Source organism: Larus michahellis, chromosome 1 (genome assembly GCF_964199755.1).
Source record: "Larus michahellis chromosome 1, bLarMic1.1, whole genome shotgun sequence".
NCBI lineage: Eukaryota > Metazoa > Chordata > Aves > Charadriiformes > Laridae > Larus > Larus michahellis.
This window is the reverse complement of record NC_133896.1, coordinates 30,318,085-30,332,407: the sequence shown is the minus strand read 5'-3', so window position 1 is coordinate 30,332,407 and position 14,323 is coordinate 30,318,085. Positions and strand designations below refer to the sequence as shown.

General features: G+C 38.9%; 1 protein-coding gene across 4 annotated transcripts in view; it reads right to left on the bottom strand.

Annotated features, from left to right (window-relative positions):
• The window catches only part of DOCK4 (dedicator of cytokinesis 4), a 254,830-nt gene that overhangs the window by 34,801 nt on the left and 205,706 nt on the right, over positions 1–14,323 (bottom strand). For 2 of the 4 annotated variants that reach the window (XM_074607063.1, XM_074606881.1), the window contains exons 31-35: positions 13,429–13,577; positions 11,745–11,830; positions 6,460–6,486; positions 6,196–6,291; positions 4,405–4,465 (exon numbers count right to left, since the gene is read on the bottom strand). In XM_074607063.1, the coding sequence (XP_074463164.1) occupies positions 4,405–4,465; positions 6,196–6,291; positions 6,460–6,486; positions 11,745–11,830; positions 13,429–13,577 (419 nt within the window). The remainder of the gene's footprint in view (positions 1–4,404; positions 4,466–6,195; positions 6,292–6,459; positions 6,487–11,744; positions 11,831–13,428; positions 13,578–14,323) is intronic. The other 2 variants (XM_074607144.1, XM_074606968.1) reach the window with 1 other exon arrangement.

Here is a 14,323-nt window from a genome sequence, read left to right as displayed (position 1 = left end):
GCTCTAAGGTGATACCCAGGACAAAATTTCTAGAAGTGGCTAAAGATTTTGGGGTATGTAACTGCTATTTGTTGTTACATAGATAAAATACGGAATGCAATGTCAACATTTTTCATTCAAAACATTCATAATCTACTTGCAAGCCCTAAAACAAAGTATGAAAAAGTTATAGGGAGACAAGTATAACCCTATAGCACTGTTCGCAAGTACTGCCATACTCACTATGGACATGCAGCTACCGTCCCCCTGCTAGCCACACTTAATGTTCAGGATGATCTGCTTTGCTTAATAAAAATGTATAGAAGAATCTAGCACTGGTCCTCATTACAATTAACAGTTTCTGTTCTATTATTCAAATCACCTATTATTTTGAACTCTAAGCAAGTGACCAAAATTTTCCCCCTATTGTACAGTATTCTTATTCTGTGCCACTGTTTCCTAAATTGTGTTATTATCAAAGAGAAAGGTGGGAGGAACATTATCAAAATAAAAACTTTATAGAGAAACTATTTTTTTAACTGACTTGAGAAAATGACTAGCTATCAATAGCTCTGTAATGACATGCCTGCTTTAGGCCACCATCTGTTTTTATAATTCAATGACACCTCTTTTCCTCCCACAAGGTATAGATCAGGAACATAAGCTTCTCTTTAGAAGAGAAAATGAAAAAATATCTGTTTGTATCTTCATATTTACCTGTCTGAAAAAAAGCATAATCTACAATACAGAATTGCGAGCAATAAAGCATAAAGATTAAGACAAAATATGGCACTGAACTGCAGTACTAGACTTCTCAGCTCTTACCCCTAAGCACTAAAGGCTGCAGTACGTGCACAAGTCTGAACTGTACAAATCAACTGGCTCTTCTCTGAAGCTCAGCTCTGACAATGTCCAGTTGGTCTATAAGGCAGACCACAGCAAGGCAACTCACTCACAGCTCAGGAAATACATCGTGCTAACAAAGGTGTCGTGTCATTTTTCAATAAACTATTTCAAGATAAAAACTGCAGCAGATGAAGTCTTCAAAAGGGGACATGATGTAAGAAGTAGACTTCCCCAATTAATAAAGACTTCTTTTCCTAAGAAAAAAACCAGCTTGAAAACAGGCAATTTGGACACGTTCTACTTAAATGGCATGATGTCTACACGGCAGTGTAGAGCATCACAGGAAAACGTCCTCTTTCTAAAAAGATAATACAATTTTGAATTACTAGAACCTAAAATATCAATTAAATATCAAATCCTAATGAGCACCAGAGATGCCTGAGAAAAACTACTCAGCGAATTACCAGAAGGTATTCAATACACTTCACAGAATCATAGAATAGTTTGGGTTGGAAGGGAACTTTAAAGGTCCTACCCCTCCGCAATGAGCAGGGACATCTTCAACTAGATCAGGTTGCTCAGAATCCCCTCCAACCTGACCTTGAATGTTTCCAGGCATGGTGCATCTACCACTTCTCTGGGAAGCCTGTTCCAGTGTTTCACCACCATCATTGTAAAAAAAATTCTTCCTTCTTCTAGTCTGAATCTACCTTCTTTTAGTTTAAAGCCATTACCCCTTGTCCTATCGCAACAGGCCCTGCTAAAAAATTTGTCCCCATCTTTCTTATAAGCCCCCTTTAAGTACTGAAAGGCCACAATAAGGTCTCCCTGGAGCCTTCTCTTCTCCAGGCTGAACAACCCCAACTCTCTCAGCCCTTTCCTCATAGGAGAGGTGCTCCAGCCCTCTCATCATTTTTGTGGCCCTCCTCTGAACCCGCTCCAACAGGCCCATGTCTTTCCTGTGCTGAGGGCTCCAGAGCTGGATGCAGTACCCCAGGTGGGGTCTCACCAGAGCAGAGTAGAGGGGCAGAATCACCTCCCTCGACCTGCTGGCCATGCTTCTTTTGATGCAGCCCAGGGTACAGTTGGCCTTCTGGGCTGCGAGTGCGCATTGTTGGCTCATGTCCAGCTTTTCACCCACCAGTACCCCCAAGTCCTTCTCAGCACGGCTACTCCAATCCCTTCATCCCAGAGCCTGTAGTGATACCCAGGGTTGCCCCGACCCAGGTGCAGGACCCTACACTTGGCCTTGTTGAATCTCATGAAGTTCACACGGGCCCCCTTCTCGAGCCTCTGGCTTGAGTCTCTGGACGACATCCCATCCCTCAGGTGTGTCAACTGCACCACACAGCTTGGTGTCGTCTGCAAACTTGCTGAGGGTGCACTCGATCCCACTGTCTATGGCATTGGTGAAGACATTAAGCAGTACTGGTCCCAGCGCAGATCCATGAGGGACGCCCTTGTCACCAATCTCCATCTGGACATTGAGCCATTGACCACTACTCTCTGGATGTGACCATCCAACCAATTCCTCATCTGACAAACAGTCCACCCATCAAATCCATAACTCTCCAATTTAGACAGAAGGATGTTGTGGGGGACCGTGTCAAACGCCTTACAGAAGTCCAGATAGACAACAGCCATAGGTCTTTCCTTGTCCACTGACGTAGCCATCATAGAAGGCCACTAGGTTGGTCAGGTAGGACTTGCCCTTGGTGAAGCCATGCTGGCTGTGTTGAATCACCTCCCTGTCCTCCATGTGCCTTAGCATAGCTTCTAGGAGGATCTGTTCCATGATCTCCCCAGGCACAGAGGTGAAGCTGACAGGTCTTTCAATGCTTTGGAACAACTCTGTGATGACAGAGTTCTTTCATTAGAAATTCAACTTCCAAATTGGAGTTAGGTGATTCTTATGCATAAGGAACTAACTCCATTAGACACCTTTTAAACAAGCATTACTAATGTGAAACCTACTCCGTATGATCCAGACGGTGGGGAGAGTGAGAAAATGTTCCTACCTTCTTTTATCTGCGTTATTGCTGCTGGTGCATACCCCCCCTTCTGCATATTTCATGACGTGGCATAATGCCAGTTAATTTGATAACTTGGTTAACTTGGACAATTCTATTTTCTGGAAGAATAGCATATACCTCTATGGCAAAACAACATAAAAATTCTCTTTTCATGCCATCAAGTCCTCTTATCTTTGGAAGTCAGAATACCTTCAAAGTAGTGGTGAAAAATGAAATATTGCTTCCTCCTCTGTACTTCAAATAATTTTAACATTATACATTCTTCTAATTACTCATTGCATGAAACATCTTTTGAGATGAAAACCAGTTCATCCATCATATGGGCAAGAAAATGGCTTAAAATTTTTGTGCTATTTCTGTAATTGAAATTTCCTTTTCAAAATTTAGCATTTGTTGTTTCTGGGGTGTGCAAATAGTATTAAATTTTTTCTGAAAAATTGTTCAGGTATGAAATCCACCTTAGCCTGTAGTAGTCATTGAAAATCCCATTAAAAGGTATTATGGTGTTTTGGGGTTTTTAAATATTTTAATTTTCTTTTTGTGCAAATCTTAGATGATCTCCTAATAATGGTTTAAAAACTCCTTAGTGATAGAATGAAAATAATCCAGGTGCTTTACAGAATTCAGATCATGCCAGATATTCTGACAGAAAGCCAGCTGCTCTATGGGTATGTAGTAAACATCATCCCTATTTAGAGAGCAGTATTTTCCTACTGAAGGAATCCTTTATTCTCTTATATGTAACTGCTACTTAGAACTGATACCAAATTGTTTCACTGACGTCAAAAATGCAGAATTACAAGTCAGCTTATTCTGGTTTGGTTTTTGTTGGGTGTTTTTTTTTTTTTTTTTCCTGGCTAAAAATATAGCTTTCCAAAACATTCAGCATGAAAATGGAAACTTTCCAAGGTTAACGGAAGTCAACAAACTTGTCAGTGGAAACTGGCCTAGAACCAAGATACATCTTGTAAACAAAAATGAAATCTTTTTCATAATACAAATTTGCACCATTGGTCTGTTGTAATGATGATAACACAACAAGAGGTGGTCTTGAGCAGCATTTCTGGCTCTTCTACTGGGAAGAGAATAGATAGCCTGCAGTCTTCAGAAGATATCCCATATTACAGGTCATAAGAAGCAACTTGTGTCAGTTATTGGAGAAGAAAGGGAACAGGAGAAAATCATGTAAGTTTTATTGGGTTTGGGAAAGGAGGAAAGGCTTGTGTGTTTCTATGAACTCAGAGACCAATTAAACTTGGGGAAATACTTTGGTGAAGTTTATCCGGTAGGAAGAGACTGAAATTGAATAAGGCAGTATTAGGGATCTCTCAGAGCCCAATTATAAAATGCCAGGGAAGACTAACTCCCCACTGTATCAATTTCACCGTGAAAAAAAAAAAATCAGTGATCCTAAGTACAGTGTTATTCTGTCAACTTCCACTCAAACTGCATCAGGAAGCAAGATACCTCCCATTCAAATGTGTGGCTGTATATTAGAAAATGGTCAACTGGAATCAAAAAGGGAACGAAAAAGTATTATACAAACCAAAAGGCTAACGGTGCAGCCAATCTTTTTGCCATCCACTTCTCCCATTTTCATGCAGTCCCTAAAACAGAAAGTAATGAAAGTCAAAAGGAATTATGTTTATCCTCTTATAGTGAAGCACACCTCAGAAAACAGACATATTTAGCTCAGCAAGCTAACCAAAATGATGCAACCCAAAGGCATTTGGGTGAACAGCTGACCCAGGCATGTAAGGGACTTCCTGTCTCCTTTTCTAGGACATGGAATACCTCAGTCATCAAGAAAGTAAATGTTTTTTTCTGGTTTTGTCATTGATTTGCTGGGTGACTGCTGGAGATCATTTGATTTCTTCATACCTTGTGTTCAAATCACGCCAGCAGAAGCCAGCATGGCTGCCAGAAGAGGCAGTCCTGTACCCCTCCTGCTCTCAGGCACTCATTCCCAGTCCTGCACTGCTGCCTGCACAAACCTCAGGAAGAGATACAGGTTAGGACTATCTTCTGCTAGGTTAGTTTTAGCCCATGTCAGTCAGATCACCAAAGCGCAGCACAAACACTTGTGCTGGCACAAGGAAGAGGGTGATGTGCATGATGGAATGAGCAGGGATGAGTCTGCTTTCTTCAGAGACAGTGTACATCTAAGTTGGCCATGGAATTACAGCATAAATTCCTCTTCTGTGAAAAAACAGAATGAGACTGACCTTCTCTGTAAAATGCTGCAAGATCCACCAAATTTTTCTCAGTACCACTTTATAATTAGTATCATTTATTGTTTGGGAAGGCAACGGATCTGACCCTCAAGCCAAAGGTTAAAATGGAACCACACAGAGTTTGATTATCACAAAGGAAAAAATAGTCTCTGTATAACCATATTGGAGCAAAAAAATAACAGGCAGACGTTACCATGTCGTCACTAAAAAAATTTAATGCAATTTTAAAACATTCTTGCATACACGAGCTAAATGATCACCCCAAATACTCTCATAACCACCAGTATGCACAATTGTTTTGAAAGATGTTGAATTGAGAGCCCTGGAGGTTGTAATCCAAACAATCCTTGAAGAGGAATAGCACCGCCAGGCTTCTAGAAATTAAGAGTTCAGTCTCTTTGTTGACAAAATAGCTTTCCTTTCAAACTATCAGTGAGGACAGCAAGTGGAGTACCAGATCTTACCACGTGTCCCCCATGAAATTGCGGAAAAAACCTAACACTTAAGCTCTACAAAGTGCTACTACTAATGGCAATAAGGAGAACTAAGCTGAAATCTGTTTAAAGTTTCTACAAGGACTTCACAAGTGACTGAGAAAATCCCTCTTAATCTCTCACTCCTAAAAGGGAGTATCTCTCTCTTATTTCCCCCTCCTTTGTTCATGTGGTACAGTCAGATGCGAGCTTCTCACCCAGAGATCATATCTTTGTATACATACTTACTGTGCTGGCTGACACTACAACTAAGCATGATTGACATAGTAGTAAGAATTTTACATATTCGTAAAACAACTGTCAAGTGATTAGTATTGAGCTCCGTGCCTTCAGACAGACTTGAGTCACTAACCTACTACCAAAAGTTCCTATATTGCTTGAAAGGAAACTCGTACACGCCAGTGGATTTTCATACCATGGGGAGGCTACTGGGTTGGTTTTCAGCCAGCTCGTCTCATTTTCCTGTTGACTAAACAGCTGCTGTCAAAGATCCTGAGCACGTACAATTGATGTGTCCATGCGCAGTCACCATTTGCACAAGATCACCATATTTGCCTCCTAATGTTTTGAAGAGGACAACCCTACTTATAAATGGTGATAATCACTCACCTGTAGTCCAGCAACCTCTCCATGAGGCGGGTCACAGTGGCGATTAATGAAACGCCACTTTCCCTCCATGTTTCCCGCTCAATTTTCTTCAGTAGACTGAAAAAAAAAAAAAAGCCAGAACAATTTTACCGTTTATTTTTAACTGTCACTATGACAACCACTCTGCTTTTACCAGTACCTTAATACCTTAGCAACATCTTTGATAGTTAGGTTTTCTTTTACAAACACCCTCCCAAGAAGCACAATTTGCAAACAATGTCTTACCTAGGATAAGGACCAAAAAGTGGAATTCTAGTCCAGGAAGCATTGACAAAACAAATGATTTTTATATTAGCTGCATCAGGTTAAAATATATCAAATACCTAATTTTCAGAATATATTAATATCCCAAAGACTTAACAGAACTCTTACATAATAATATATATATATTAATTTCATGCTGAAACATGAGAAAATGGGGAGTTTTAAGATGTACCTAGAAAAGAATATTTATCAACACAATATACCTTCTCAATTGGACCTCAATTTTTTTAACAAATATTTTTCCTGCTCTCCTCTCAAATATTTCATTATGCATGAAATATAAGAACACGTAAGGGATTTGAATAAGATGATTCCCCCTCTTCACTTAATATTTCCCTCTGAGAACATACTATCATGGACATGTAAAATTCCATTAGCTCAAATTATGATAAGATTCTTTATTAAAAACCGTTGCGTTGAGTCCTTACACTAATGTAAACGCAGATTACACATTGAATTGCAAAGATTTCAAAATGGTGTTATAAGTGGAGCTGTCAGTAAAATTATACTTCATACTTCTTTCTGTTACAGGCCTTTGATTTTCACTGCTTAAGTTTATCAAATATTAATCATTTGGGCATGGATTTCCAACGTTTCCTCCCTGAGAATGAACAAGGAAATATTTATCTACAGAGTTGTGTTACTTTCATGCTTTGGCGCAGGATGTCAGATGGATGACATGTCCATGGAGATATTTTAGCAGTCTCCCTGAAAATGCGCTCAGGTATGGTTTACTGAAAAGTCTCTGAAAATTGCCACATCCATATACTCAGAGCTTTTTAGAGAGTTGTTAATAGCGTCTCCGAACCTTCTGTCTGCAGTGGGCAAGCTGTCAGCTCCACTGACCTTCATCTATACTGAGCATGTTCAGTGCCATAAAACTCCTACGTCCAAATTTCACCAACAACATAACAGCGCCCAGTAACTCCTACATGCCAACTGCACTAGCTATACACTCCAGCTCTGCTCGGCTCCTTACATACGGGGGGATGTCACAGATGCAATTCTCCAACCTTATTCGACCTAAATGAAGCTGTGCTCTGCTGGAAGCAAGAAGGAAACATTGATCTTCATTCTGCACCCTTATATTGATCTTAGACTCACTTCTCCTCTTTAAGAGGCAACCAGATGTCTTTCCCTAACATTCAGAGACCGGTTACCTGTCATTGCTAGCAGAGAGAGATGACAAAGCCATCCTTTACCAGAAGAGGTTAAAGCACTAATCTGGCACCTCTGCTTTCCATACAGAATACACAGGCTAAATTAATTCGCTTTTAAACCCCTTATATTCCTTTCAATACAAGTTTTTGTGTCTAACAAGAAATAAGAATAAAGCTTGTTACATTATTAAGCAGTGATTACTGCACTGATTTTTCCTTTCTATTGCCTTTCAACTCTGTATTAAACAGGAACATTTCAACCTAAATTCATCAAAATAATTACCTACAGTTCCTGTAGAAAAACAGCAGTCTGACTTCTCTTTTAAAACAGATGGTTTTCATCTGTATTTGACTTATGCATGTTCTTTATAAATGTATTGGCATATTCATTATAAATATACAATTTCTACAAATGGGTTGTGTAGATACATTCAAAGCACTTATTCAAACTGACATCAATGTCGTCAGTTGAACAATCTTATGACTTGCCTTCTGATGCATTCCTCCCCCTCTCCACCATACATCTTTCACCACAATGCACAGAACAAACACTCAGAGTAAAGAGCTACTGAAATATACCCCTTGGCTTCCTCATGGCTACATCTAGATAGAATTAAATTCCTGTTGCTTACAGGTCCCAAAGCATCGCTAAGATGCTATGTTCTACAAACCACTAAGGGGGATAAACAACACAGAGAAACAATGAAAACACTTCTGCCTATCCATGCTGCTATAGCCTAACATCTGGGCTCACCTGAACAATTGTGGTTTGGTTTTTTGTTTTGCCTTTTTTTTTTTTAGATCTTGGAGACCCAAGAATAAGAGAGTGGAGGAGTGCAGTGGGATCATGTTCAGGCTAGCTCAATCATGTAGTGAGTGGACTGTATATGCCTAAGCCACAGAGTTATTCAGACCACTAACTGACAGGCATCTATCTGATCCTGGAGGTGCCTTAAAACATCTGGATGTCTATTTTGGAGTACAAAATCCTCCAGGTACCTCAGTATAGCCAGAGGTTCCCTCATCTAGTCAGATGGGTCAAAGTCAAACTTTGCTGCAGAAGTTCAGAGATCAGTGAGGACCTCCTCAAACCCTACAAAAATATTCAGAAGGGCTCTGAAAGACTCAGTCCAGACAGAGTCTAATAGACTGGGCAGTGCTGAATTCACTTATGCAATGGGGTGGAGAAATTGAGAAGACTGAAGACAGCACGGGAGAGGTGGCAGCCATCACTTTTGATGTAATAGCTTCATGGCTAGACAAATCACCTACAGACTGGCAGAGCTCGGTATTAAATGCCTGCTCAGCTTGAATGTTAGCTCCGGTTTCTTCAAAGAGAAGCCTCGTCGTCAGGCCCCCAGTGGAGTTCACTAGCCCAGGTTTTGTGCTTCAGTAACGTGGACACCTAACCTCCAAACCCAAAAGGGCTTGTGTTAGGCCAAATTGGATACAGCTACAGAAGTAACGAACTGCCAGCATCCATCAGATTCAGAACAAGAGTTACTTGAGTACATCCCTCGGCTTTCAAGGATTTTGTTCTAACCACCAACTGTTTAATAAAGTGAAATCATTCTTTCCCCTGTGCTAACTCAGGAATTAAATTGCAGTGTTACAGTGTAAATGTAAATCCGGACATTTTTCATATCATGATTACCCTGGGTAGCAGTTATAACATCTAGTTTCTCATGATAGCAAAGTGTTCACTAGTCCATGCTTTGCAACTCTTCAAAAGACATCAGGAATTAATCACTGAGTGGTCACATTCAAGTCCCTAGAAAGACATTGATTCAAAACAGCAGTCGTCTTCCCCCTACTTTCACTATGTCTTTTCATTTGATAAAGATAAGTCCATTATAAGCAGTGAATTCTAAGCACATAATGTTTTAGATATGTCCTGTGATGCTTATAATTTGTCCTTGAAAATAGAAGATGTTCAAAAAAAAGTTGCAGTGACTGTCTCTGGAAAAAAAAAAAGGCAGTTAACGTGGGAGTTGAGAGATTTGAATTCATTTTCTGATTCAGACAAAATAAACAAAAACCACGACAAAACCTGAAAGCGTCACACCCACTGCAGTCACTAGACTGGATCCGAAGTAGGTGTGTGCATCCCCTTGGCTCCCAACTGTACCCATCAAAACCAACCATGCTGAATCTTCAGAAAGATCAAGTAATATCGCAGCATTTGCTTTCCTTAAGGACCACAAAACCTCTGCCTGCTGCGAAACTACATTACTGTTTCACAGTCCTTGGGTATATACCACATCTCTGTCACTTCAGCCTAAACAAGTCTGCTTTCTTGCACTGTCTAAAAACACTCTAATATTTCTTAGTTTAAATTACCTGTGGAAGAAATAAAAAAAAAAGAAATCTCAGGCGAACTGACCTCGTCCCTTACATTCAGTTCCCTAAACTGTCCATCTGATTTCAGTCATTTTCTTTCACAAACCCTAGAACACTACGTCATCCTCCATTTTAGATTAGTATCTTCTGCAAGCCCTCCTCTTGAGAGGTGTTAATGTACAGTGTCAAATCAAACTCAGATAAAAAAATAATGATAAACACTATTTTTTCTTAAGCTGGAAGTGAACTTGAGTAGTTAGTCTGAAATTTCCCAAAGAGTTTTAACTTCTGTTAAACAGAAACAACAAGTATGCTGATGCTGTGAGACATTTTGCAATTTAAATGACTATGGCTATGTCTTCAGCATTTAGATTTATAAAAGGCTTTCAGCATTTGTCACTGTATCTTTAACATCCCCCAGTTTAAATCTAACTCAAAACCACAAAAAAAAAAATAAAATGAGGAACTATATTTCATACCAATATGCTTTCCTATAGAATTTTAAATTATTTCAGTGACAGAAATCCTGATGTATTTTGCACATGGGAATGCATTTAGACTTCATTTTATAATTAGAGCTTTCCCCTTAATGACTTGATTTTTAAGTTAGAATACTGTGTTACTAAAATATTGAAATCATTTTACCTTTTATTATCTTTACTCAGATTATGAAAAATTTCATGAATAATTACAAGAAAGTTCTGCTTTAGCATACTGTACTGTTGTTTATAATTATTATCCATTTCCATAATATTCTGCCTAGTCTCTCTACCCACTTTTGATCTGTAAATGATAAATATTTAGGAACTCTATTTTTTTTAACTCAATACAATTGCAGATTTTTACGTTTGCTATTCACAGACACTGAGATGTGAATGTTCTTATTTAAGCAAAAACAACACAGCTGACACTAATACTTGAAGAAGAAGACATGGTTAAGAAGCCACATAAACAGGAAAAGATCTTGTGTTTAATACCACTGAAGAAAACACAGCTTGGAATCCTGAAGAGGAACAATATATCTCCTACTAAACACACCAGAAATAAGTGATCTCTTCCACTTAGGTGGAATTGAGTTCTGAGGAGCAACAGAGACAGAGTTCAGTTAGTTATTTTGTACCTGCACTCTGTAACAATCGTTTATTTCAGTCAATGGCATAACTTATGGGCAACCCCGGGGACTGCAGCATTATTATTAGCTTTTCCTATTAGATTTCAGAGATATGTCATTTATTAAAATATACTAAAAAATAACAACTAGTTTATAAAATAAAATCATAAAAATAAACTTATGAGAATAAATAAAATTGTTTAAATCAATTGAGAAATCAACAAGTGACATTACACTTGGCAATAGAAAATTACTTATTAAACAGCTTTTTATTGAATTTTCATGCCTTGTTTTCAAAATGCTCCGTTTGAGCTCTACCTGCACCCTACGCAATTACGAAGCATTTCTTGCTTTTCTGACTTTAAAATTAGTAGGTAGAGAAAGAGAATGTTCTGTGATATAACAGATTTAGGCTTTCCCAATTATAGCTGTATGCAAGAAGTACAGCCAGACTTTACAGATGCCATACAACACCATAAAATGTTTTATTCCTCGGATTTTCAGGAAAAAGAAAAAAGAAGAAAAAAAAAAAAGATATTTCAACTGTTTTAAGCATTCCTTCTCTACAATGATATTAGCATCTGATACAAGCAGCCGAAGTCAAGGAATTAGTGTAAGATAAACATATTACTCACATACTGTTGAAGAGCTCTCGGTATGTTTCGTCACCTTTACCTTCCGACATGAGGCTGTCCAGTTTGTCAATCAGTTTTGCTTCCACCTGCAACATATAAGTGTGATGTGAACAGCTTCCTTTTCCTTTAATGAGATTAGGGAAAATTGAGAGAAGATTTGTTTTTATGCAAGGGACTTTGCTAAATGCATATCTTAGAATTATTGGTCAATCATGCAAATCTGATGATAAGTCACTTCATCTCTTTGAAGCTGTTATCATTCCCAAGGTTTGTGGGGTTTTCTTTTTTTGGTGTGGGTTTTTCTTTTTTTTTTTTTTTTTTTTTGAGGGAGGGAGCTAATTTAAATTGAGCAACGTGACTTTAAAACTACAGGCTGAGTAGCATTTGCTGCTGCTAAGGCAGCTATCTATTTATGGAGTCAGACAAAAAGCACACAGCCCAAATAAATTGCCTGAATTCTCAATGCAGGGCTGTAAGCACAAGCCGTTTTCTTAGACTTCAATAAAAACATCATCTTTTCTGACCTGCACCCCTCTCTTCACAAATTAATTTTTAGAAGTGTCTATACTATTCAGAACACTTGGGGGCTCAGACTTACTTTCCCAGCCTTCCTTACCTGCCAGTGTATTTGGTTAGAGATCTGATTTGCTGGATTTACATATTAGCTATCAAAGAAACTTACAGAACATATCTGGTGGCTAATGACTCCTTCATTGCATATTTTTAAATGTATTGATTATAAAAAATAGACAGGTGAGTCTATGATTCTATGATACACCGTGCGTTAATATTTCAAACCTCCTTCTTAGCAGTAATATATTAGCAACCACAAATCTAGGGGAGAAACCAAGCCATTGTCAAGATATTTTATTAGAGAATAAATCTATTACAATTCACATTTAAACCCAAGCTGAAAACACAGAGAAGCAGAACAAGTGGATTTTTTCCTTCTCACTCCTTTTTAACATTTCTATGGTGATTTTTAACAATAAGCTTATATATTGATAGTGAAATGCTACCTACTTACACCACGTGCACTCCTCTGTTCTTAACAGTTTGTTTTGTGTTTCAGATACAGCTCCCACCGTAAGCATTATGATTGCCTGGGAGTAACTCAAATACTTCTGCTTTCCTTCCTTTGAAGCAGCAGGAAGGAGGGCACTGAGAAATGGTTTGAGGCAGGCTGAAAGAAGTGAGTGGGAGCTGCAGGAGCAGATGGCACATTTGGTCGTTCCTTCCTAGCCCGTTAGGAAGGTGTTTGAGCAGCAAGAATACTTGGATCCTTACAGAAGAACATTCCTCAGAGGAACCATCTGATCTTTTTCATGCTAACCGGAAGGGAAGCTGGTGGAATCCTACCTAACCAGTAGTCTGTACTGCTGTAAAGCAGAGCTGAAAAACCACCACAACAAAATCTGCCTTGTTGAAAATAACTCAACTTTTATTCTTCGCTTCAGCAGGCCATGGATTTTATCCCTCATCTTACATTAATAGCTTGATAGCATTAATTGGACAACCTTACTACCCCTGCAGCGAATGAAAAGGGAAAACCCCAGTAATCCCTCTCCAACAGGCAGAATGTTGTGGCTACTACCTCCACCCTGAACCACCAATGGTTTGGACCAGCCCTCTCTGAAGTGCTTGAATTTCAATCCCGTTTTATCAACAGCTTCACGTTCAGTACCTGTTTAAAGTTGCCACTTCGCCTTTGCTCCCAGTCCATCATGTCATGGAAAATGGGAATCATTACGTTCCTCAGGTCTGGCTGAGGTATCAAGGTCACTTCCAGGAAGGGGCCAATCAATGCTGGAATAAAGTGAAGCTTGTGTTCCCCTAAAATGAAAATGAACATGAACTTGAATGTGAACTGAGTGTCCTGTGAGCTATCAAACAATCCAAAATAGCACTCTAAATGTCTATAGATTTTTTAATCTCATGTCCATCACAGCATGGGCTATTTCTTAAGCCCAAAAAGCTCAGAGAAAAGCTGTAGACAATAGAAGAATATAAGGCAAACACAATTTATCAGATTTTTCATGCAATACTGAGTTCAGAAGTGACACTGTGTTGTTATCTGTATCTCAAGTTAGTCTTCCAGAAGGAGAACAAAGAGAGACAAAGCCATCTCTGAGCATTTCATTTATTTTTCACAGGAATTGTCTGGTTTCTAAGTTCTACACGCTTGTGTTTACAAAATGGTTAACTGTCTGATATTACATGCTCAACAAAAAGAGGTGAGTACCTTGATTTTTACCTATCTTTAGTTTTGTGAGTACAGAAATGGAAGTACACGTTTTGACTGGAGGAAAGGGAAGATGTGACTCAGCTGTTCTCAAAACAACTCGCTTTAAAATCAGTGCTAAAACATCTTCCATTAACTCACCATATTCTACTTAGCAGAAACTATAAAACTGAGTTCTTGTCAGGAAAGCTAGAAATGGCGTACAGTAAAGATTGCCCATTTAGTTTCAGTTGTCCAGGCATAAGATGATGCACACGCAGGTCTTATCCTAGCATGCAGGAAGGAGATGGGACCCAGAAGTGGTCCTTGATGTACCAGTTTAGAAATACCCATCATT